General features: G+C 41.9%; 1 protein-coding gene and 1 pseudogene across 1 annotated transcript in view; both read right to left on the bottom strand.

The window, feature by feature from the left end:
• LOC137041044 (uncharacterized) overlaps positions 1–23793 on the bottom strand; it is a 55895-nt gene that overhangs the window by 23317 nt on the left and 8785 nt on the right. The window contains exons 4-10 of the mRNA XM_067416969.1: positions 20029–20077; positions 19720–19863; positions 18707–18871; positions 16427–16573; positions 13800–13946; positions 2342–2488; positions 1056–1202 (exon numbers count right to left, since the gene is read on the bottom strand). Of these exons, the coding sequence (XP_067273070.1) occupies positions 1056–1202; positions 2342–2488; positions 13800–13946; positions 16427–16573; positions 18707–18871; positions 19720–19863; positions 20029–20077 (946 nt within the window). The remainder of the gene's footprint in view (positions 1–1055; positions 1203–2341; positions 2489–13799; positions 13947–16426; positions 16574–18706; positions 18872–19719; positions 19864–20028; positions 20078–23793) is intronic.
• Positions 18546–18662, bottom strand: LOC137042103 (5S ribosomal RNA; annotated as a pseudogene).

Below are 23793 nucleotides of genomic sequence, written 5' to 3' on the forward strand. Positions count from 1 at the left end.
ATCACTCATTCTTTGGCATCTTTGCAACAGACTGATTTATTTACAAAAATGTTATCCAAAGTAAAAATCACAAAGATAAACTCTAGCTAATAATTTAAAGGACAACTCCGGTGAGAAATGAACCTAGGGGTAATTAACAGATGGTTACAGAGTAGATCGTTCTCTGAGATGCGTTTTCATGGAAATCGAATGTTAAGAGTTTTATCTTTAAAAACAGATTAGCTTGTAACACTAGTCTATGGGGCACAGAGTATTGAAATTAAATCGCTAGTTAATACCACTAACAAGGCTAAAAATAGCCTCACACTAACACAGTTGCATAATGAAGGTCCCAACATGCAAACCGAAGCATTGAGAACTTTGTAAGAGTACAAACAGTTTAATAAGAAGACACTTTTTAAACATAGTGCATTACGCGTTCACGGACAGGCGCCATCTTGGAAAACAGTCTCGACTCATCGAGCGACGAGAGCTTTGCTAAGTGATGAACTGTGACTTGGAATCTCATATGGTCCGTTGTTTCCGGAAGAAAACACTGAACACAACAGAGAAAATAAATAAATAAAAATAAAAATGTCCAGGTTATTACATTTCACAAACGTAATTCCTATCGACCAGCTCACTTAGAACAGCGCTCGTAGATCGATTCATCGAGACGGTTTTTCGAGATGGTGCCTGTCCGTGAACGCGTAAGGCACTATGTTTACAACGTATCTTCTTATTAAACTGTTTGTACTCTTACAAAGTTCTCAATGCTTCGGTTTGCATGTAGGGACCCTCATTATGCTCCCGTGTTAGTGTGAGGCTATTTTTAGCCTTGTTAGTGGTATTAACTAGCGATTTAATTTTACCACCCTGTGTCTACCCTGTGCCCCATAGAGTAGTGTTATAAGCTAATCTGTTTTGAGAGATAAAACTCTTTACATTAGATTTTCAAGAAAACGCATCCCAGAGAACGATCTACTCGGTAACCATCTGTTAATTACCCCTTGGTTCATTTCTCACCGGAGTTGTCCTTTAAGGTTAGAGTAATCAAATCTGAATGTTAACTGTACCTCTACATGTGTTATTGATGCTGATGGTGAGATTTGAGTTTGTTGCAGTGAATCCATCCAAACATGAGCAATTGTAACTTCCTATTTCATTTGTGCAGTTGGAATTTGGACCGCATATAGAAGGACTGAAACGACATTCATCTATATCTAGAATGGGAAAATAATTGTCATTTGTTTTAATACATACACATATAAAGACATAAAATATGAAAAACAAGTGGCATCTCTCCAAGTAATACACTAACATAAATATAGGCATATAAGAAGAATATGGATGGAGAAAGTATAATTTTAACATCTTTAAACACAAATGACCAGAAAATGAAGATTTTGAACAGTAGCGTGTGCAACAGAAAGAAACTAACAAACATTATTTATCCACTCAAATTACTTAGAATCTTTGTAATGAATTTGGAATATAAGCTTTTTCTATAAATCATACCTTTACATGTGTTATTGCTGTATATAGGGAGGTTTGGGTCTGTTACATTATATCCACTCTTGCACGAGCAATTGTAACTCCCAACAGTGTTGTTGCAGATTGAGTTTGGACCACAGACATCTGATCTCTCAACACATTCATTCACATCTTTAGTAAAAACAAGTTAAGGGAAAAAAACAGTTTGGGTCAGTTTAATCTTATTCCTTGGCATATTTACAATATAATGCTTCATTTACAAAATTCAAAGTAAAAATTATAAGGACAAAAACTATAGATAATTATGCAAGGTTAGAGTAAACAGATATGAACTGTACCTCTACATGTGTTATTGATGCTGATGGTGAGATTTGAGTTTGTTGCAGTGAATCCATCCAAACATGAGCAATTGTAACTTCCTATTTCATTTGTGCAGTTGGAATCTGGGCCACATACAGATGGACTGAACCGACATTCATCTATATCTATGGGGGAAACAAATGTAATGTACATACAAATATCAACAACTAAAAACTTGTTAGACATCTTGTGTCTAAAAACACCAACATCTATACTAGAAGAATAAGAACCGCAAAATGACAATATATACATGTTTTACACACAAATAACCTTTCATCGCTCCTGTATGGTAACAATTGCACTAAAATGACAAATAATTATTGAGGAAATGTGGGGAACTCTTAGAGTTTTGACTAACATCACCAATAAGTATGTATTCAAAACATAATTTGAGATGTTTCTCTTAACATTGGTTTTGGGAAAAAAACAAAAAAAAATTATTAGTGTATCCGTTACCAAATATTGTACTTTCTCACATGTATACTATGAGCTTTTCTATCAATCATACCTTTACATGTGTTATTGCTGTTTATAGGGAGGTTTGGGTCTGTTACGTTATATCCACTCTTGCACGAGCAATTGTAACTCCCAACAGTGTTGTTGCAGATTGAGTTTGGACCACAGACGTCTGATCTCTCGACACATTCATTCACATCTTTATTTTAAAAAAGTTCAGAGGAAAATAACAGTTCGGATCACTCATTCTTTGGCATCTTTGCAACAGACTGATTTAATTACAAAATGTTATCCAAAGTAAAAATCACAAAGATAAACTCTAGCTAATAATTTAAGGTTAGAGTAATCAAATCTGAATGTTAACTGTACCTCTACATGTGTTATTGATGCTGATGGTGAGATTTGAGTTTGTTGCAGTGAATCCATCCAAACATGAGCAATTGTAACTTCCTATTTCATTTGTGCAGTTGGAATCTGGGCCACATACAGATGGACTGAACCGACATTCATCTATATCTATGGGGGAAACAAATGTAATGTACTTACAAATATCAACAACTAAAAACTTGTTAGACATCTTGTGTCTAAAAACATCAACATCTATACTAGAAGAATAAGAACCAAGAAATGACAATATATCCATTTTTTACACACAAATAACCTTTCATCGCTCCTGCATGGTAACAATTGCACTAAAATTACAAATAATTATTGAGGAAATGTGGGGAACTCTTAGAGTTTTGACTAACATCCCCAATAAGTATGTATTCAAAACATAATTTGAGATGTTACTGTTAACATTAGTTTTGGGAAAAAAAACTAACACAAAAAAAAAATTAGTGTATCCGTTACCAAATATTGTACTTTCTCACATGTATACTATGAGCTTTTCTATCAATCATACCTTTGCATGTGTTATTGCTGTTTATAGGGAGGTTTGGGTCTGTTACGTTATATCCACTTTTGCACGAGCAATTGTAACTCCCAACAGTGTTGTTGCAGATTGAGTTTGGACCACAGACGTCTGATCTCTCGACACATTCATTCACATCTTTAGTAAAAACAAGTTAAGGGAAAATTAACAGTTTGGGTCAGTTTAATCTTATTTCTTGGCATATTTACAATATAATGCTTCATTTACAAAATTCAAAGTAAAAATTATAAGGACAAAAACTATAGATAATTATGCAAGACTTAGAGTAAACAGATATGAACTGTACCTCTACATGTGTTATTGATGCTGATGGTGAGATTTAAGTTTGTTGCAGTGAATCCATCCAGACATGAGCAATTGTAACTTCCTATTTCATTTGTGCAGTTGGAATCTGGGCCACATACAGATGGACTGAACCGACATTCATCTATATCTATGGGGGAAACAAATGTAATGTACTTACAAATATCATCAACTAAAAACTTGTTAGACATCTTGTGTCTAAAAACACCAACATCTATACTAGAAGAATAAGAACCAAGAAATGACAATATATCCATTTTTTACACACAAATAACCTTTCATCGCTCCTGTATGGTAACAATTGCACTAACATGACAAATAATTATTGAGGAAATGTGGGAAACTCTTAGAGTTTTGACTAACATCACCAATAAGTATGTATTCAAAACATAATTTGAGATGTTTCTGTTAACATTAGTTTTGGGAAAAAACGAACACAACTAACACAGAAAAATAATTGGTTACACTTTATTTTGATAGTCCACTTTAGACATTCTACTAACTATGAGTAACTTTGCAACTACATGTCAGCTAACTCTCATTAGAGTATTAGTAGACTGTCAGTAGACTGGTAGGTTACGGTTAGGTGTTAGGGTTTGGATTAGTAGAATAAGTTGAATTGTAGTTGCCAATTTACTTATAGTCAGTAGAATGTCTGTTGGGGGACCGACAAAATAAAGTTTTAGTAAACATTAATAAGAAAGTCTACAAATACTCTAATGACAGTTAGTTGACATGTAGTTGCAAAGTTACTTAGTAGAATGTCTAAAGTGGACTATCAAAATAAAGTGTTACCAAATAATTAGTGTATCCGTTACCAAATATTGTACTTTTTCACATGTATACTATGAGCTTTTCTATCAATCATACCTTTGCATGTGTTATTGCTTTTTATAGGGAGGTTTGGGTCTGTTACGTTATATCCACTCTTGCATGAGCAATTATAACTCCCAACAGTGTTGTTGCAGATTGAGTTTGGACCACAGACGTCTGATCTCTCGACACATTCATTCACATCTTTAGAAAAAACAAGTTAAGGGAAAATTAACAGTTTGGGTCAGTTTAATCTTATTCCTTGGCATATTTACAATATAATGCTTAATTTACAGAATCAAAGTAAAAATTATAAGGACAAAAACGTCTCGGTTACGTATGTAACCCTCGTTTCCTGAAGGAGGGAACGGAGACGTACGTCAGAACTGAACCGACGAATGGGATCTTACTTTAGAGACCAATCCTACTTCGAGCATCTAACAACGAGCCAATGAAATTTGGCATGCGATCACGCATTCCACGCTCCGCCCCGCAGCGCGGGTATAAAACAGGAAGTGGAATGGTAGATCAGCGCTTTTCCTGCTGAGGAGCCGAAGGTGACCGGAATCCCAGCGGAAGCACAGCATCTGGCGACGGGACGTACGTCTCCGTTCCCTCCTTCAGGGAACGAGGGTTACATACGTAACCGAGACGTTCCCTTTCAGTAGGTCACGTTCGACGTACGTCAGAACTGAACCGACGAATGGGATCCCTATGGAAAACGCCAGGATGCTGGCCCTTCCAGCGTCCTGCTTGAGCGCACTGCACCGTCTAGTATGGTACGGAAGTCAGGGCTCCAAGCAGGGAGTACAGTCACTGCTGTTTCTGCAAGACCCACTCAGAATGACTATTGGATAACGCTGGGAAAGCGTGCCTACCTCGTTCTTGAGAGAGAGGGTACGCTGCGGGGCCACGTCCTTCAGGGAAGGAGAGGTGGCAGAATACACATAAGGACTAACCTGGCAGGGTAGTGCAACATATGGCAGTCTCTGGGGTGGTTCCAGCCTGATTGAAGGGGGGAAAGAACACGCCCAGAGACGACAGAGCGGGCTCTGTCGAGGGAAAGACACGGGGCTAGCCCGAAGGGTAGCTGATACCGTGGAAGAATACACATATGGGGTTGCCGTGAGGGAACCGCTACATATGGAACCCAGCCTACAGCCACGTTTCACAAGCATACGGGTGCAGGCCTGGCGTCAGACGGTCCGCAACGTCTGACACCGGAGGGGTGATGGAGGAGCTCGACAGGGTTAGCCGGTTTCCCGGGGAACACAACTGGAGACAATGGACGCACGTATCCGGCCCAGAGGGCGGGAGTGGCGTTTCGCAAGCCGACACTTAGAACGGGCACTTAGCCCTCCTGGCCACTGGGGGCGAGGATGCGGGAAGATACCGGCTCTACACGTAAGCTATAGAATCTAGCAAACGTGTTAGGTGTCGCCCAGCCCGCAGCTCTACATATGTCTGTCAGCGAGGCGCCTTGAGCCAGCGCCCAGGAAGAAGCAACGCTCCGAGTGGAGTGTGCTCTTACACCGAACGGGCAAGGCACGTCTTGGGACTGGTAAGCCAAGACTATAGCATCCACTATCCAGTGGGCTAACCTCTGCTTGGAGACAGCCTTTCCCTTCTGCTGGCCTACGTAACAGACGAAGAGTTGCTCTGAGGTCCGAAGGCTTTGGGTCCGGTCAACGTAAGCGCGAAGGGTGCGGAAAGACAGCAAAGCCAGGGCTGGGTCTGCCTCCTCCGAAGGCAGCGCTTGCAGGTTCACCACCTGATCCCGGAAGGGAGTGGTAGGAACCTTGGGCACATATCCGGGCCGGGGTCTCAGGACAACGTGAGAGTTACCCGGCCCGAACTCTAGGCACGATTCGTTGACCGAAAGTGCATGCAGGTCCCCTACCCTCTTGATCGAGGCCAATGCCGTCAGGAGCACCGTCTTCATTGACAAGATTTTAAGCTCACAAGACGCCAAAGGCTCGAAGGGAGGGCTCTGAAGTGCTCTGAGCACTAGAGCTAAGTCCCAAGAGGGTATCGAGGATGGACGAGGAGGATTTAGTCTCCTCGCACCTCTGAGGAACCTGACGATTAGGTCGTGCTTCCCCACGGACTTACCTTCTACTACATCATGGTACGCTGCTATTGCTGCAGCATATACCTTGAGGGTGGAGGGAGACAGCCTTCTCTCCAACCCATCTTGCAGGAAGGAAAGCACGACACTGATCGAACACCTTCGGGGGTCTTCCCGGCGGGAAGCGCACCACTCAACGAACAGGTTCCACTTCAGCGCATAGAGGCGCCTCATAGAGGGGGCTCTAGCCGAAGCGATGGTGTCTACGACAGCTTGTGGTAGTCCATCTAGAACCTCCGCGTCCCGTCCAGGGACCAGACATGAAGATTCCAGAGGTCTGGACGCGGGTGCCATAGTGTGCCCCGTCCCTGAGAAAGAAGGTCCTTCCTCAGGGGAATCGGCCAAGGAGGGGCTGTCGCGAGGAGTGTGAGTTCTGGGAACCAGGTCCGGTTGGGCCAATACGGCGCAACTAACAAGACCTGCTCCTCGTCCTCCCTGACCTTGCACAGAGTCTGTGCAAGAAGGCTCACTGGGGGAAACGCATACTTGCGTAGGTCCCGGGGCCAGCTGTGCGCCAGTGCATCTGTGCCGAGGGTACCCCCGGTCAGGGAATAGTACCACTGGCAATGGGTTGAGTCCGGAGAGGCAAACAGGTCGACCTGTGCGGCTCCGAACTGGTCCCATATCAGCTGGACCGCCTGGGGGTGGAGTCGCCACTCTCCCGGAAGTGTCGGCTGACGAGAGAGCTCGTCAGCTGTCTGGTTCAGCACACCAGGGACATGAATGGCCCGAAGCGACCTCAGCTGCTTCTGACTCCACAGGAGGAGGTGGCGGGCGAGTTGGAGCAGACGACGGGAGCGTAGACCACCCTGACGGTTGATGTACGCAACGGCCGTAGTGCTGTCCGTACGGACCAGTACATGCTTGCCACGCAGCGGCCCCTTGAGGCGGCGGAGTGCCAGATGTACTGCCAGTAACTCGAGGCAATTGATATGCCAATGCAATTGCGGCCCCGTCCACAGACCAGCAACTGCATGCCCGTTGTACGTGGCCCCCCAGCCTGTGGTGGAGGCATCCGTGAATAGCACAGCATGCCTGGACACTTGTTCTAGGGGCACCCCGGCCCGGAGAAACGAAGTGCTGGACCACGGGCTGAAGGTTTGGCGGCAGTAAGGAGTCACTGGGACCCGGTACTGACCGCTCTGCCACGCCCACCTCGGGACTCGGCCATTGAGCCAGCGTTGAAGCGGTCTCATATGAAGCAATCCGAGCGGCGTGACCGCGGCTGCAGATGCCATATGCCCCAGGAGCCTCTGAAAGAATTTCAGTGGGACCGCTGTCCTGCTCTTGAACATATTCAAGCAGTTCAACACCGACTGGACTCGCTCCTCGGTGAGGCGCGCCGTCCGGTTGACCGAGTCCAGCTCCATACCGAGATAAGAGATCCTCTGTGTGGGACAGAGTTTGCTCTTCTCTCGGTTGACCCGTAGGCCCAACTGGCTGAGGTGACTGAGCACCAGGTCCCTGTGTTCGCACAACTGGTCCCTCGACTGGGCTAGGATCAGCCAATCGTCGAGGTAGTTGAGAATCCGAACGCCGCGTTCTCTGAGCGGAACAATGGCTGCCTCCGCGACCTTCGTAAAGACGCGGGGCGACAGGGACAGCCCGAAGGGCAGGACCTTGTACTGATATGCTTTCCCCTCGAACGCAAAGCGTAGGAACGGTCTGTGTCGAGGGAGAATAGACACATGGAAGTACCCGTCCTTCAGGTCGATCGCTGCAAACCAATCCTGGGGACGGATGCATTGGAAAATGCGTTTCTGCGTCAACATCCTGAACGGGAGCTTGTGCAGGGCCCGATTCAGAACTCGCAGGTCCAGGATTGGTCGTAACCCACCCCCTTTCTTGGGCACAATGAAGTAGGGGCTGTAGAACCCCGTCTTCATATCGGCTGGAGGAACCGGCTCGATCGCGTCCTTCGCCAGTAGGACCTCGATCTCTGACCTCAAGACCTGAGCATCGCTGCTTCGCACGGAGGTGAAGAGGATGCCCTTGTACTTGGGCGGCCGGCGTGCGAACTGAATCGCGTAGCCGAGTCTGATGGTACGGATGAGCCAGCGAGACGGCCTGGGGAGACCTAGCCAGGCCCCCAGAGACTGTACAAGCGGGACCAACGGCACCACAGACGTGCCCGGGGTGGGGCAGCGAAGCGGAGTACTCTGGCCCGACTCGGGAGGCCCGGAGGCGGCCCGTAGTGTTGCCTGAGCACTCCTGGTTTGGACAGAGAGTGGGTGAGAAGGCCCGGAGGCGTCCTCGGAGCCCACTCTGCTGTCCACTGCCCGGAGGCAGGGAAGTGAAGCACTCAGCCCCGACCCGGAAGGCCCGTGGGCGGCCCGGAGTGTTGACTGAGTGCTCACGAGAGAGGCAGTGTGTGGGTGAGAAGGCCCGGGGGCGTCCTCGAGGCCCACACAGCTGCCCCCTGGCGACGGGAGGGTAGGAAAGGAGTGACAAGGCCCGTGGGCGTCGCACACTGCCAACCTGACCCTCTTGGGGCCCAGAGAGAGAGGAAATTGCTCTTTTGGTGAAAATGTGGGTACCGCTGGACTCCGGAGAGCCAGCGGCAGAGATGTAATGACCAGGACCGGGGGGGGGGGGGGGGGATGCGGACATCATCTCCCTCAGAGCAGCTCCCTTCCTCCCTGGGCTGCCCGTCTCAGGGCCGCTTCCCCTTGTGCTTGCCGGCAGGTTTCGCGGGCCCTTGGACGGGTTGGGCGGCCCCCTTGCGTCCGGCCAACCCTGCTTCGCGGGGGGTGCATTCCTTAGCTGCACCACCATCGAGAGTGGTGAGGATGGAGGAGTCAGTCGATCGCTGGCGAGCGTTATACGGCGCCACCCACGACTTCGTGAGCTCCTGATGCACTTCCGGAAAGAATGGCACCGGGGCGGGACGCTGAGAACCAGCGCGGCCCGTCCCGAGAAACCAATCGTCCAGCCGCGAAGGTTCGGGACGTGGTGGAGGGTTCCACTCAAGCCCGACACTTGCGGCGGCCCGGGCAAGCATAGCCGTAAGCTCCGGGTCAGACTCGGGCAACGCTGTCACACCCGAAGGGGGCAACGCAGCCGAGTCTTCATCCTCGGAACCCATTAGCTCATCCCCCGATGCAGCAACCGACATCTGGTCCTCCGCCGGAGCCCCAAAAGAGACGACTGGCGCTCCACGTGGGAGGTCAGCGCGCCCTTTTCGGAAGCTCCACCGGTACAGTGGAGGGGGGAGGGGCCCGAGGAGCCGTGAGACCCGTCGGGTTTACCCTGACCGACACCCTCAGGTCCCCACCAAGGTCATCAGCCAAAGTAGTAGCCCTCTGCTTTGCAGCTGGAGGACCACTAGATCGGGGGATGGACGATGGCGTTCCACCTCTTCTGAGGTACTGGAGACGGGACCACAACACTGCAATGGACATATTCCCGCAATGGGAACATGTCTCATCCACGAACGCAGCCTCAGCGTGCTGTGCGCCCAGACACGAGAGACAACGAACGTGTCCGTCAAGCGGAGACAGAAATCGACCGCACACAGAAACACACGGCTTGAATGACATCTTGAAAAAGACGCAGGGTCAAACCGTGTCGCTCTTTTGTGAATGGAGGTTGCTCTTTTAGCGTGCTGAAGCACTCAGGGAGATGACCGCGGCTCCACACAGTTCAATCTGCAAGCCTGTGTGAGCTCTCAGTGATATGTATGTGTGTGTAGCGCCCAGCGAACCAACTGTAATGTGTGTAAGGAAACGCTCAGCGAACCAACAGCTCTTTGAACACTCAATCACTGATGTAGACGGTCTCTCACTGACGCGCCGTATCACCCGCACTGGCAAACTCTCAAACACTTTGTAGACTCGTAGTCAGAAAGCTCTTCATAGAAACAGCAAACAGTACTGTTCGGCTCCGAAGTAGAAAGCGCTGATCTACCATTCCACTTCCTGTTTTATACCCGCGCTGCGGGGCGGAGCGTGGAATGCGTGATCGCATGCCAAATTTCATTGGCTCGTTGTTAGATGCTCGAAGTAGGATTGGTCTCTAAAGTAAGATCCCATTCGTCGGTTCAGTTCTGACGTACGTCGAACGTGACCGACTGAAAGGGAACTATAGATAATTATGCAAGGTTAGAGTAAACAGATATGAACTGTACCTCTACATGTGTTATTGATGCTGATGGTGAGATTTGAGTTTGTTGCAGTGAATCCATCCAAACATGAGCAATTGTAACTTCCTATTTCATTTGTGCAGTTGGAATCTGGGCCACATACAGATGGACTGAACCGACATTCATCTATATCTATGGGGGAAACAAATGTAATGTACATACAAATATCAACAACTAAAAACTTGTTAGACATCTTGTGTCTAAAAACATCAACATCTACACTAGAAGAATAAGAACCGCAAAATGACAATATATACATTTTTTACACATAAATAACCTTTCATAGCTCCTGTATGGTAACAATTGAACTAAAATGACAAATAATTATTGAGGAAATGTGGGGAACTCTTAGAGTTTTGACTAACATCACCAATAAGTATGTATTCAAAACATAATTTGAGATGTTACTCTTAACATTAGTTTTGGAAAAAAACGAACAACTAACACAGAAAAATAATTATTGTATCCATTACCAAATATTGTACTTTCTCACATGTATACTATGAGCTTTTCTATCAATCATACCTTTGCATGTGTTATTGCTGTTTATAGGGAGGTTTGGGTCTGTTACGTTATATCCACTCTTGCACGAGCAATTGTAACTCCCAACAGTGTTGTTGCAGATTGAGTTTGGACCACAGACGTCTGATCTCTCGACACATTCATTCACATCTTTATTAAAAAAAATTCAGAGGAAACACTCATTCTTTGGCATCTTTGCAACAGACTGATTTATTTACAAAAATGTTATCCAAAGTAAAAATCACAAAGATAAAATCTAGCTAATAATTAAAGGTTAGAGTAAACAAATCTGAATGTTAACTGTACCTCTACATGTGTTATTGATGCTGATGGTGAGATTTGAGTTTGTTGCAGTGAATCCATCCAAACATGAGCAATTGTAACTTCCTATTTCATTTGTGCAGTTGGAATTTGGACCGCATATAGAAGGACTGAAACGACATTCATCTGTATCTAGAGTTGGAAAATAATTGTCATTTGTTTTAATACATACACATATAAAGACATAAAATATGAAAAACAAGTGGCATCTCTCCAAGTAATACACAAACATAAAGATAGGCATATGAGAAGAATATGGATGGAGAAAGTATAATGTTAACATCTTTAAACACAAATGACCAGAAAATTAAGATTTTGAACAGCAGCGTGTGCAACAGAAAGAAACTAACAAACATTATTTATCCACTCAAATTACTCACAATCTTTGTAATGAATTTGCAATATAAGCTTTTTCTATAAATCATACCTTTGCATGTGTTATTGCTGTTTATAGGGAGGTTTGGGTCTGTTACATTATATCCACTCTTGCACGAGCAATTGTAACTCCCAACAGTGTTGTTGCAGATTGAGTTTGGACCACAGACGTCTGATCTCTCGACGCATTCATTCACATCTTTAGTAAAAACAAGTTAAGGGAAAATTAACAGTTTGGGTCAGTTTAATCTTATTCCTTGGCATATTTACAATATAATGCTTAATTTACAAAATCAAAGTAAAAATTATAAGGACAAAAACTATAGATAATTATGCAGGGTTAGAGTAAACAGATATGAACTGTACCTCTACATGTGTTATTGATGCTGATGGTGAGATTTGAGTTTGTTTCAGTGAATCCATCCAAACATGAGCAATTGTAACTTCCTATTTCATTTGTGCAGTTGGAATCTGGGCCACATACAGATGGACTGAACCGACATTCATCTATATCTATGGGGGAAACGAATGTAATGTACATACAAATATCAACAACTAAAAACTTGTTAGACATCTTGTGTCTAAAAACACCAACATCTATACTAGAAGAATAAGAACCGCAAAATGACAATATATACATGTTTTACACATAAATAACCTTTCATAGCTCCTGTATGGTAACAATTGCACTAAAATGACAAATAATTATTGAGGAAATGTGGGGAACTCTTAGAGTTTTGACTAACATCACCAATAAGTATGTATTCAAAACATAATTTGAGATGTTACTGTTAACATTAGTTTTGGGAAAAAAACGAACACAAAAAATAATTAGTGTATCCATTACCAAATATTGTACTTTCTCACATGTATACTATGAGCTTTTCTATCAATCATACCTTTGCATGTGTTATTGCTGTTTATAGGGAGGTTTGGGTCTGTTACGTTATATCCACTCTTGCATGAGCAATTGTAACTCCCAACAGTGTTGTTGCAGATTGAGTTTGGACCACAAACGTCTGATCTCTCGACACATTCATTCACATCTTTAGAAAAAAAAAAGTTCAGAGGAAAATAACAGTTTGGATCACTCATTCTTTGGCATCTTTGCAACAGATTGATTATTTACAAAAACGTTATTCAAAGTAAAAATCACAAGGATAAACTCTAGCTAATAATTAAAGGTTTGAGTAAACAAATCTGAATATTAACTGTACCTCTACATGTGTTATTGATGCTGATGGTGAGATTTGAGTTTGTTGCAGTGAATCCATCCAAACATGAGCAATTGTAACTTCCTATTTCATTTGTGCAGTTGGAATTTGGACCGCATACAGAAGGACTGAAACGACATTCATCTGTATCTAGAGTGGGAAAATAATTGTCATTTGTTTTAATACATACACATATAAAGACATAAAATATGAAAAACAAGTGGCATCTCACCAAGTAATACACTAACATAACTATAGGCATATAAGAAGAATATGGATAGAGAAGGTATAATATTAACATCTTTAAACACAAATGACCATAATATAAAGATTTTGAACAGCAGCGTGTGCAACAGAAAGAAACTAACAAACATTATTTATCCACTCACAATACTCACAATCTTTGTAATGAATTTGGAATATAAGCTTTTTCTATAAATCATACCTTTGCATGTGTTATTGCTGTTTATAGGGAGGTTTGGGTCTGTTACATTATATCCACTCTTGCACGAGCAATTGTAACTCCCAACAGTGTTGTTGCAGATTGAGTTTGGACCACAGACGTTTGATCTCTCGACACATTCATTCACATCTTTAGTAAAAACAAGTTAAGGGAAAATTAACAGTTTGGGTCAGTTTAATCTTTTTCCTTGGCATTTTTGCAATATAATGCTTAATTAAAAAAATTCAAAGAAAAATTATAAGGACAAAAACTATAGATAATTATGCAAGGTTAGAGTAAACAGATATGAACTGTACCTCTACATGTGTTATTGATGCTGATGGTGAGATTTGAGTTTGTTGCAGTGAATCCATCCAAACATGAGCAATTGTAACTTCCTATTTTATTTGTGCAGTTGGAATCTGGACCACATACAGATGGACTGACCAGACATTCATTTATATCTATGAAAAAACAAAGGAACAATAATATAGGTATAATTCACATTAGATGGTAATACTGCAAGAACAAACAGAAGCAGGTTGAGCTGTTGTGTACTGTGATGTTAATATTTTTATGGCAAAACTCCATATAATAGACAATTTGTGTTCCACAGTTATTTGCAAGAAAATAATAAAATAATAAAGAACAAGGACATAAGCAGTCTGTCAATTCCAGTAGCAAAACACAGTAAAAATCTAAGCACAAACAAACAAACAAACATGGATCAAATTAATTAAATTAATTAAACAACTGATGTTGTTGTAAGAATGATGGCATTGTCATCATGTTACCAAAATTACAATCAGTACATTTGTGATTTCATGTGATTTCTTACCTCTCTGGCAAAGCGGACCCTCTGAAGGGAGAGCTTGAATACATCCACAAGTGCCTCCCACAATGGCATCACACTCATGATAGGCCCTGCAGGTGTCATTGGGCCAGACATGATACTCCTCACACTTGCACTCATATTCTGTTCCATTTAACCCACACACTGTAATAGAATAGGATTTATTCATCTGTGCTCAAACTGTCAATTTCTCCTAATACTGAACTCATCTTAGAATGTGACATGATGAAACATTCTGCTCTCACCAGTGGTCATGTCGATATCTGTGATATTTATGCTGTTGCTCAGAGTCAAGGGCAGGCTGATATTTCTGATGATATTCCGTAAGTAGTTCACCAAGAACAAGTCAAAGAATCTCACATCAATGTCAATCATGTAGTTAGAAGGAAGTACTGCAAGAACAAACAGAAGCAGGTTGAGCTGTTGTGTACTGTGATGTTAATATTTTTTATGGCAAAACTCCATATAATAGACAATTTGTGTTCCACAGTTATTTGCAAGAAAATAATAAAATAATAAAAAACAAGGACATAATCAGTCTGTCAATTTCACTAGCAAACCGCAGTAAAATCAAAGCAAAAACACAAACAAACAAACATGGATCAAATTAATTAAGGAGAAAAAACTGATGCTGTCATAGAATGATGGCAGTGTCTCACTTTGACAGAGCTGTCCATCGACTGGAAGGGCATTGATACATGTACATGAACCATTTGTGATGTCATCACAGGCGTCGTATGAGTGACACGTGTCATTTGGCCAAACAAACGGACCCTCACATTTACACTGATACTGCGTTTGGTTCATTGAACACACTGGAAAGCAGAAGAACAGTCCAAATATTAAACAATTTACAGCAATATTCATGATTTAAACTTAGCTATTTAATATTAGAAAGCAGAGCCAGATTTCATACCAGTAGTTATGTTGATTTCTGTAACGTTAGTGCTGTCACTGATCATGTAGGGCAGATTAAAAGACATCAGAAGGTTCCTCAGATGATCAGTGATGTTACTATCCACACTATTGATCTGAATTTCAATCAGATATTCAGTCAAAGGTAGAGTCACTGTAGAGAAAGACATCCAGAAATGATGACCATGACTTTTAACTACAAATACGACAATCAAAGCTCACAAAAGGAAACATAATGATTTTTCAAGCCAACAGGATTTCATGCAGCAGTTTTTAAATAACTCCAGTATGCATTTAAGAATGTTTTATAACGGCTGAAAATAGAAGTAACAGGAACACACACTAAAACATAATAGATTGAATGTATATTTCTGCAAAAATAAACTTACAATATTAAACAAATACTGCATGAAGTAAGTATATTTTCATGCTCACCATTGCATGGGTTACTGGTGCTGACTGGTTGATTTCTATTTGTTACAGTAAACCCACTCAAGCAGGAACAGTTGTAACTCCCAAATGAGTTGGTGCAACGAGAGTTTAGACCACAGAACTCTGATGTCTTCAGACATTCATTCACATCTTTATTAAAACAAGTTTACCAAATTAAATTTTGCAATTGGGACCTCTTATGCTAATATGAAGATCAACAAAATGTATAATATTTTTTTGGTATGGCTGCCAAACTTTAAAATTAAAAGATAAGTAACAAAAGTATGCATGACCCAGGTAGAAATATTAATTGTAAATTATGTGTGCCTATAAAAGTTACTTTTCAGAGGTACTGAACAATAAACTGTGATAAAAAATATGTGAAAAAAAATCATGGTAGAAGAAAAAATATGCTGTTTCCAAAATTGCATGCACACTAAATTCCATGATTTACCTCTACATGTGTTATTGATGCTGATGGTGAGATTTGAGTTTGTTGCAGTGAATCCATCCAAACATGAGCAATTGTAACTTCCTATTTTATTTGTGCAGTTGGAATCTGGACCACAAACAGATGGACTGAACCGACATTCATCTATATCTATGAAAAAAGGAACAATAAAAGGAACAATAATTTAGGTATAGCTCACATTATTATTCACAAAAATTGTAAAAGCATAGCAGCTCCGTACACTCAATTTTATGAGATAAAAACAGCAAATAAAATCAATTGATAATACTCACCCTGACATGAGTTGTTGCGGCTCACAGGACTGTCTTTATTGGAGGTATTAAATCCACTCCAGCATGAACAAATGTGACTCCCAATGGTGTTAATACAATCTGAGTATTGACCACAAACTGACACTGCATCTTTACATTCATTGAGGTCTGGAAGAAAAAAAAAGTGAGAAGCTATTGTATAAAGCTGTTCTGTGGTAGGCATTGTGGTGCAATATGGCTGGCCATCGGATCATCAAGGTGGATTCTGTACATTGGTGGTGGTTGAGGAGAATTCCCTCTTTATATGTAAAATGCTTTGAGTTCCCAGAAAGGGCTATATAAATGTAAATCATTATTATTAAATGTTAAAATTTTCTAAACCACCGACAGTGTCAATTGTCACAAAATAAAATCATACTGATCATTTTATGAATCAGTGAATCGATTCATGATTCAGATTGCGTGCCAAACTGCTGAAATCACATGACATTGGTGATCCGAATCATGAATCGATTCACTGATACATAAACAATTGAATCTTTATTTGAGGATTGGAAACAAACAGGGAAGAGAAGGCAATGCTGAATAAAGTTGTAGTTTTTGTAATTTTTGGACCAAAATGTATTTTCGATGCTTCAAGAGATTCTAATGAACTAACTGATGTCACAGATGGACTACTTTTGATTATGTTTTTATTCCCTTTCTGGACATTTAGTAGAGTCTTTCTGGAGTATAGTGTGCATACACTTGCATACAGGGGCGTAGCACCAAATTTTGGGCCCTGGGTACAAACCATCTTGCTGGGCCCCCGTACCATGTATGTGTATGTATAGAAAACTGACTTCTAAGGCCCCCCTCTGCCTCGGGCCCTGGTTACTCAGTACCCTTTATCCCCCCAGTCCCACGCCCCTGCTTGCATACGCTCTCGGACTAAATGTAAAGGATTTTAAACTGTGTTCGGAAGATGAACGGAGGTCTTACGGGTGTGGAATGACATTAGGGTGAGTCATTAACGACATAAATTTCCTTTTTGTGTGAATTAACCCTTTAAGTAAAAATTCAAAAGTAGTTCCTTCATATGTTAATGCACACATTTTTATTTATTTAAAATTTACAGTACAAAACTGTAACATTTTACAGTGACATTTTCTAGGCATCATGAGAGGCATGTTGGTGTCCATATATTTTACCGTACATATTTTTAAATTTTGTTAACTGATCTAATGTTAATGTATCAACCTACAGTAAATATATTTTGTACATAAAAAAAACATAATACCCATATTTACATAATTAAACATAACTATTTTACAAATATATATTGAAATTATGAATATATTGAATGAATATATATTGAACAGGGGGAGTTTTGGGAATGTTCTAAAGGGGTTGATTCACCCTAAAATGGAACCGGGATCCGTTTCACATCGTACCGGGATTGTAACGACATGAGTGTAATTAATGACAGAATTTTCATTTTTGGGTGAACTAAACCCTTAAATTGATTTTTACCATAAATTATAAGTTGACTCGTATTTTTTACTTAAAATATATAAAAATGTAAATATGCATATATTGTCTTGTTAACATTTTTTTTTTTACTAAAGTATATGCGAATTCTAACTTTTTACTGTATGTTAATGTAACTTTAATGTAAGCTTTTTGCATGAATGAATGAATGAGGCATTTATATAGCGCTTTCATATGTATTACTGTACACCCAAAGCGCTTCACACTCATGTCAGGGGTCTCTCCTCAACCACCACCAGTGTGCAGCATCCACTGGGATGATGCGACGGCAGCCAAAGTACAACGGCACCAGTGCGCTCACCACACACCAGCGATAGGTGGAGAGGAGAGAGGGTGATAGAGCCAATTCAGTGGATGGGGATTATTAGGAGGCCATGATTGGTAAGGGCCAATCAAGGGAATTTGGCCAGGACACCGGGGTTACACCCCTACTCTTTTACGAGAAGTGCCATGGGATTTTTAATGACCACAGAGAGTCAGGACCTCAGTTTAACGTCTCATCCGAAGGACGGTGCTCTTTGACAGTACAGTGTCCCCATCACTATACTGGGATGTTAGGACCCACACAGACCACAGGGTGAGCGCCCCCTGCTGGCCTCACTAACACATCTACCAGCAGCAACCTGGTTTTCCCCGTTGGTCTCCCATCCAGGTACTGACCAGGCTCAGCCCTGCTTAGCTTCAGTGGGAAACCAGTCTTGGGGTACAGGGTGATATGGCTGCTGGTGCAAGTGTGCATCTGCAGTTGGCTTGTTTGGTCATGATTCTTACCGCTCTCCAGCACACACATTTCTCCATCACTCGGAATGCCACTGATACATCCACACAAGCCCAATCTGATGTCATCACAGGCCTCATATGTTTTGCAGATGTTGTATGTCCATGCATAACCGCCTTCACACACGCACTGGTATTTGGTCACATTTGACTGGCACACTAATGGAAATATAACATAACTAGTTAACAACAGAATGTTAACATTAAAGGGTTACTTCACTCGTCTCAGTGCGTGCACTTAATCTCTCTGACGTGTGGTGACGATCTGATAGCATTTAGCTTAGCCCACTAAGCCCAGTTCATTCACTATGGTACCAAACAGAGATCAAGTTAGAAGTACCAAACACCTCCATCTTTTCCCTATTTAAATAGTTACACGAATAGTTGAACGATCAAGTATGGTGACAAAATAAAACGTGGTACTTCTCTAATTGGATTAAAAAGGAGAACTATAATGTATGGCGGATTAACACTGCCGAAGTACTCTGAGAGTACTTCGGCTCGGCGCAGTAAAAAGTCCCGGCCGAAACATCTTTCCTCACACCTCCCCCTCACTCTCTCATTTCTGTCAATAGGGAGATGTGAGGGAAGATGTTTCGGCCGGGACTTTTTACTGCGCCGAGCTAAAGTACTCTCAGAAGTGCTATTCCGCCATACATTATAGTTCTCCTTTTTAATCCGATTAGAAACGCGCCACGTTTTATTTTGTCACCATACTTGATCGTTCAACTATTCATGTAACTGTATTTAAATAGGGGAAACGTGGAGGTGTTTGGTACTTCTAACTTGATCTCTGTTTGGTTCCATAGTGAATGAACTGGGCTCAGTGGGCTAAGCTAAATGCTATCAGATCGTCACTGCGTGTCAGAGAGATTAAGTGCACGCACTGAGACGAGAGAGGTATGTATCAACTCGTTTAAGTTAAGGGAATAACATAGTTTAATATGAAAAGGCAGTGAAGTATCCCTTTAAAGACAATTTTTTTAACACCTATTTAACAGGCTTACCTGTTGTGACATTTGCAGCAGTAATTTTAGTACTGTTGTCCAATTGAAGAGGAAACGTGATCGAGTTCAATGCCGATCTGATCTGTTCAATCGCCACAGCTTGGGATGCATTCACTTCCACAACCACAATGAACTCCAATAGCTCTATACAGAAGACAGTGATTTTAATAATCATTTAGTCATGAGGAAGACAAAATAATTGAGACAAAATCCCAGGGAAAAAAAGCATTCAAGTTAATGTGTCTTGAATTTTGTATAAATAAACTATTATGACAGTGTGTGAGTAGAGGACAAATCCGTGAATCAGACCTGTGCTTCTTGGTAATCTATGATGCAGTTTCCCATCTATGTAGCTAAACTGGAAAAATAAAACACAAAAGAGCATTTATTTATAAATGTTTATCATGTGAGTTAATTTTGTGACCATGGTAGGGTTATTATCATTGACTAATGATTAAATACATGTATACTATAAAGCTAAAAATTAATATAAATTAATTGAAAAAGTTTATGATCGTCAAGTGAGCACATTGTAGCATTAATTGAGCTGTTCTCCTCGCCAACGTTAGACAAAAGACTGCAAACGTGTCTTCAGGCCAACAAACTTATTTGATAAAAAACATCTAAAAAACAATCCAGACATGGTCTTAGAAAATATTTCATAACATTCATAGTTTTGGACATAACAGCCTCAGATTTTAAATGAAGCATGAACACATGTGTGCCTTCAATTTAGTTGTAGTCATAAGTTGTTATACTATTCACATAATATTTTTATCAGGCACGTGTGGGGGGGGGGGGGGGGGGGGGGGGGGTTGGGTCAGAGGGTGCTTGAGCACCTGCCTCTTTGCCCCTTGATGCCCAAAGTGCCCTTTTTGTCAAGGCAAAAAAACAAACAAAAAAACAACACATTCTATTCATATATATATGTATATATATATATAATCAAAGGCCCTTTTGTGAAGGCCTGCCCAATCTAACTATGAGTAAAATTAAATAAATTACACAATAAAATGATTAACATGATGATGACCTTTCACCCGATGACCTCATCTCTCACACCGCTCGTGCGCGCCAGTGGAGAGTGGACTGAGAAGCGGATTCTTCAATACAGCGGTAACGTTAAGTGTTGTTCTCAGCGAAGTGTTTGTTTAGTTAGTTATTATTTGTTATCATTTTACAAGAACGACGTGGAGAGAGCATGGAGGTGTTGTTTATTGCTTTTTCCTGTATGTGTATTGTAGTAGTAACGTTAACATTAGTTTGCTGTTTGAGGGAGAAAAGTTTCACGGGCGTAGAGTTACACAGTCTTGTCTTTGTTATTTTACTAAAAAAACTATTTATACTTAAACCTATTATTTTTATTCTAGTATTTATTTAAAAAACACTGGTAAAGGCTTATACTGATTTTTCATCCCCTGAATTAGCCTATATCTGTTTTTTATTATCATTAAAAATATAACGTTATATAAATTCAGAACAGGTTTCAATCATGTTCATGTCAATAATGTTCATCACAGAGAAAAGTGTAGCTTTAATGATAATTCCTCTGTATTTAATTTATTTGTGCAGTTCAGAAAGGTGTTACTATTACTTTTTCTGTCTAAAAGGCCACTGGTAAATAAAACATTTATTATAATGGGATTATATAAAGATTGTTTTAAGTTCACTTAAATTAAGTGTTTTTTTAAAGCCTAATAAATATTGAAATTGTTAGCTTTCATTCATACTGTAATGCAATGTCATAATGTTTCATAGAGACATTAGTATCAGTGATACTGGCCTTCATTCATAAAAAGATGCCAATACAACACATATTTACAATATGTTGTCTTTAAATTGTTTCTACATTCATTTGGAGAGTAACTGAAATAATTACAATATCAAAATATTAAAAATGCCCAATGTGGTGTATTTGATACTATTAATATGTGCATTAAGGTTGGGCCTGAAGACTTGCCATAGTTAGTATTGGGGTACCCTCTGCGCATGTTATAGATACAGGAAGTTGTGTCTGTAATACCCTGATGTAGAGTTCTCATGTGTTCACCCCTCTTCACTGATAAAGAGTAAAACGCGTGCCTTGCCTCGTTATTGAAGTACACCACATAATTGGCGACGAGGAAAATCGGTTTAGTTCGTGAAATGGCATACTTTTCCCAAAGACCGGACGAGTTCAAGCCTGAACATGAAATGTGGTCTGCATACGTCGAGCGCATGGAGTTGCTGTTCGAAGCTCATGAAGTCAATGATGGAAAAAAAGTTCCAATATTGTTGAGCTCGGTCGGCGCAGCAACATATGGCCTTCTACGAAACCTAGTCCAGCCTGTCAAGCCAAAGGACAAAACTTTTAATCAGATTGTGACCATTCTAAAGGATTACTATGAACCTAAACCATTGGTCATCGCCGAACGATTCAGGTACCGTAAATGTGTCCAGAAAAGCGGCCAGACAGTGACGGAGTATGCTGCTGAGCTGCGCCAACTCGCTGCGAACTGTGACTTCGGAGACAAGCTGGATGAAGCTCTACGTGATGGATTTGTCAGCGGAGTCAGTTCTGAGGCATGCCAGCGCAAGTTACTCTCAGAGGATAGGCTGACTTTTGCGAGAGCTGTGGAGCTAGCTGTTAACATGGAGACAGCCCACCGAGATGCGCAGCAGTTGCGGAAAGGTGATGATGTCACCGCTGTTCACAAGGTAAAGGGGAGATGGCTCTCGCCGGCAAAACAAGAGGGTTGCTATAGATGTAAAGGAAAGAATCATAGCGCCAGTGATTGTTACTACAAAAATATAAAATGTCATAAATGTGGCAAAGTCGGGCATATTCAGAAAGCATGTAGGGCTCGAGGGCGGACACGTGAGGGGCTCGAGAAAAAGGGAAAGAGAAACAGTGAGCGAAAAGAAGCAATGACAGGCTACGTACAGGCTGACGAGATAGAAGACGACATTCTGATGTTTTCAGTGTTCAGTGCAAGTGGTGCTGGCCGAGGGCCATACAGGGCCATTTTTGATGTAAATGGAAAACAAGTGCCGATGGAAATTGACACAGGAGCAGGAGTCAGCATTATCTCAGAAAATGTGTATGAGCAGTCATTCTCACATGTGCCACTGGAGGGCAGCAGCGTCACGCTGAAGGGTTATTCAGGAGAGACCATTCCAGTGAAAGGACAGTTCATTGCAAGAGTGACTTATGGAAATCAGATTGCTGATCTACCGCTCGTAGTAGTGGCTGGTGGAGGTCCTTCGCTGTGTGGGCGTGAATGGCTGGATAAAATCAAGCTGAACTGGAAAACAGTTAAAAAAGTCGTGGAAAGCGTTTCGCACCCAACAACTAAATCCAAGTCTATCCAAGATGTGTTAGATAAATATGCGGATGTTTTCAAAGACGAGTTGGGGACATTAAAAGGTATTAAAGCAGCAATTTCTGTAAAGCCTGACGCAGTTCCAAGGTTCCATAAAGCCCGTGTCCTGCCCTTCGCAATGAAAGAAAGGGTAGAAAAAGAATTGGAGCGCCTGGAAAAAGATGGTGTTATCAGCCCTGTGAAGCACAGCGAGTGGGCTGCTCCAGTGGTCCCTGTAGCCAAACGGGACGGTGGACTCCGCTTGTGCGGCGATTATAAGGTAACTGTGAACATGGCTACAAACACTGAAACATACCCACTACCACGCATTGAAGAGGTGCTGGCAGCATTATGTGGGGGAAAGATATTTTCCAAAATTGACCTGGCAGCCGCTTACCAACAAGTCCTTCTGGATGACGAGTCAAAAAAATATACAACAGTGAACACGCATAAGGGACTGTTTGTATACAATCGGCTTTGCTTTGGCATTAATTCTGCTGTCAGTATTTTCCAAAGGATCATGGAGAACGTGATGAAGGACCTCAACGTCGTGGTCTATTTGGATGATCTGCTGGTGATGGGCAAGGACGAAACTGAGCATCTGATGAACCTGGACAGAGTTCTACAGCGGTTGCAGGAAAATGGCCTGAGAGTAAAGAAAGCGAAGTGTGACTTTGGGAAAACAGAAATCGAATACCTAGGTCACATGTTGGATGGAAAAGGAGTTTACCCT

Source organism: Pseudorasbora parva, chromosome 15 (assembly GCF_024679245.1).
Source record: "Pseudorasbora parva isolate DD20220531a chromosome 15, ASM2467924v1, whole genome shotgun sequence".
NCBI classification, from domain to species: Eukaryota; Metazoa; Chordata; class Actinopteri; order Cypriniformes; family Gobionidae; genus Pseudorasbora; species Pseudorasbora parva.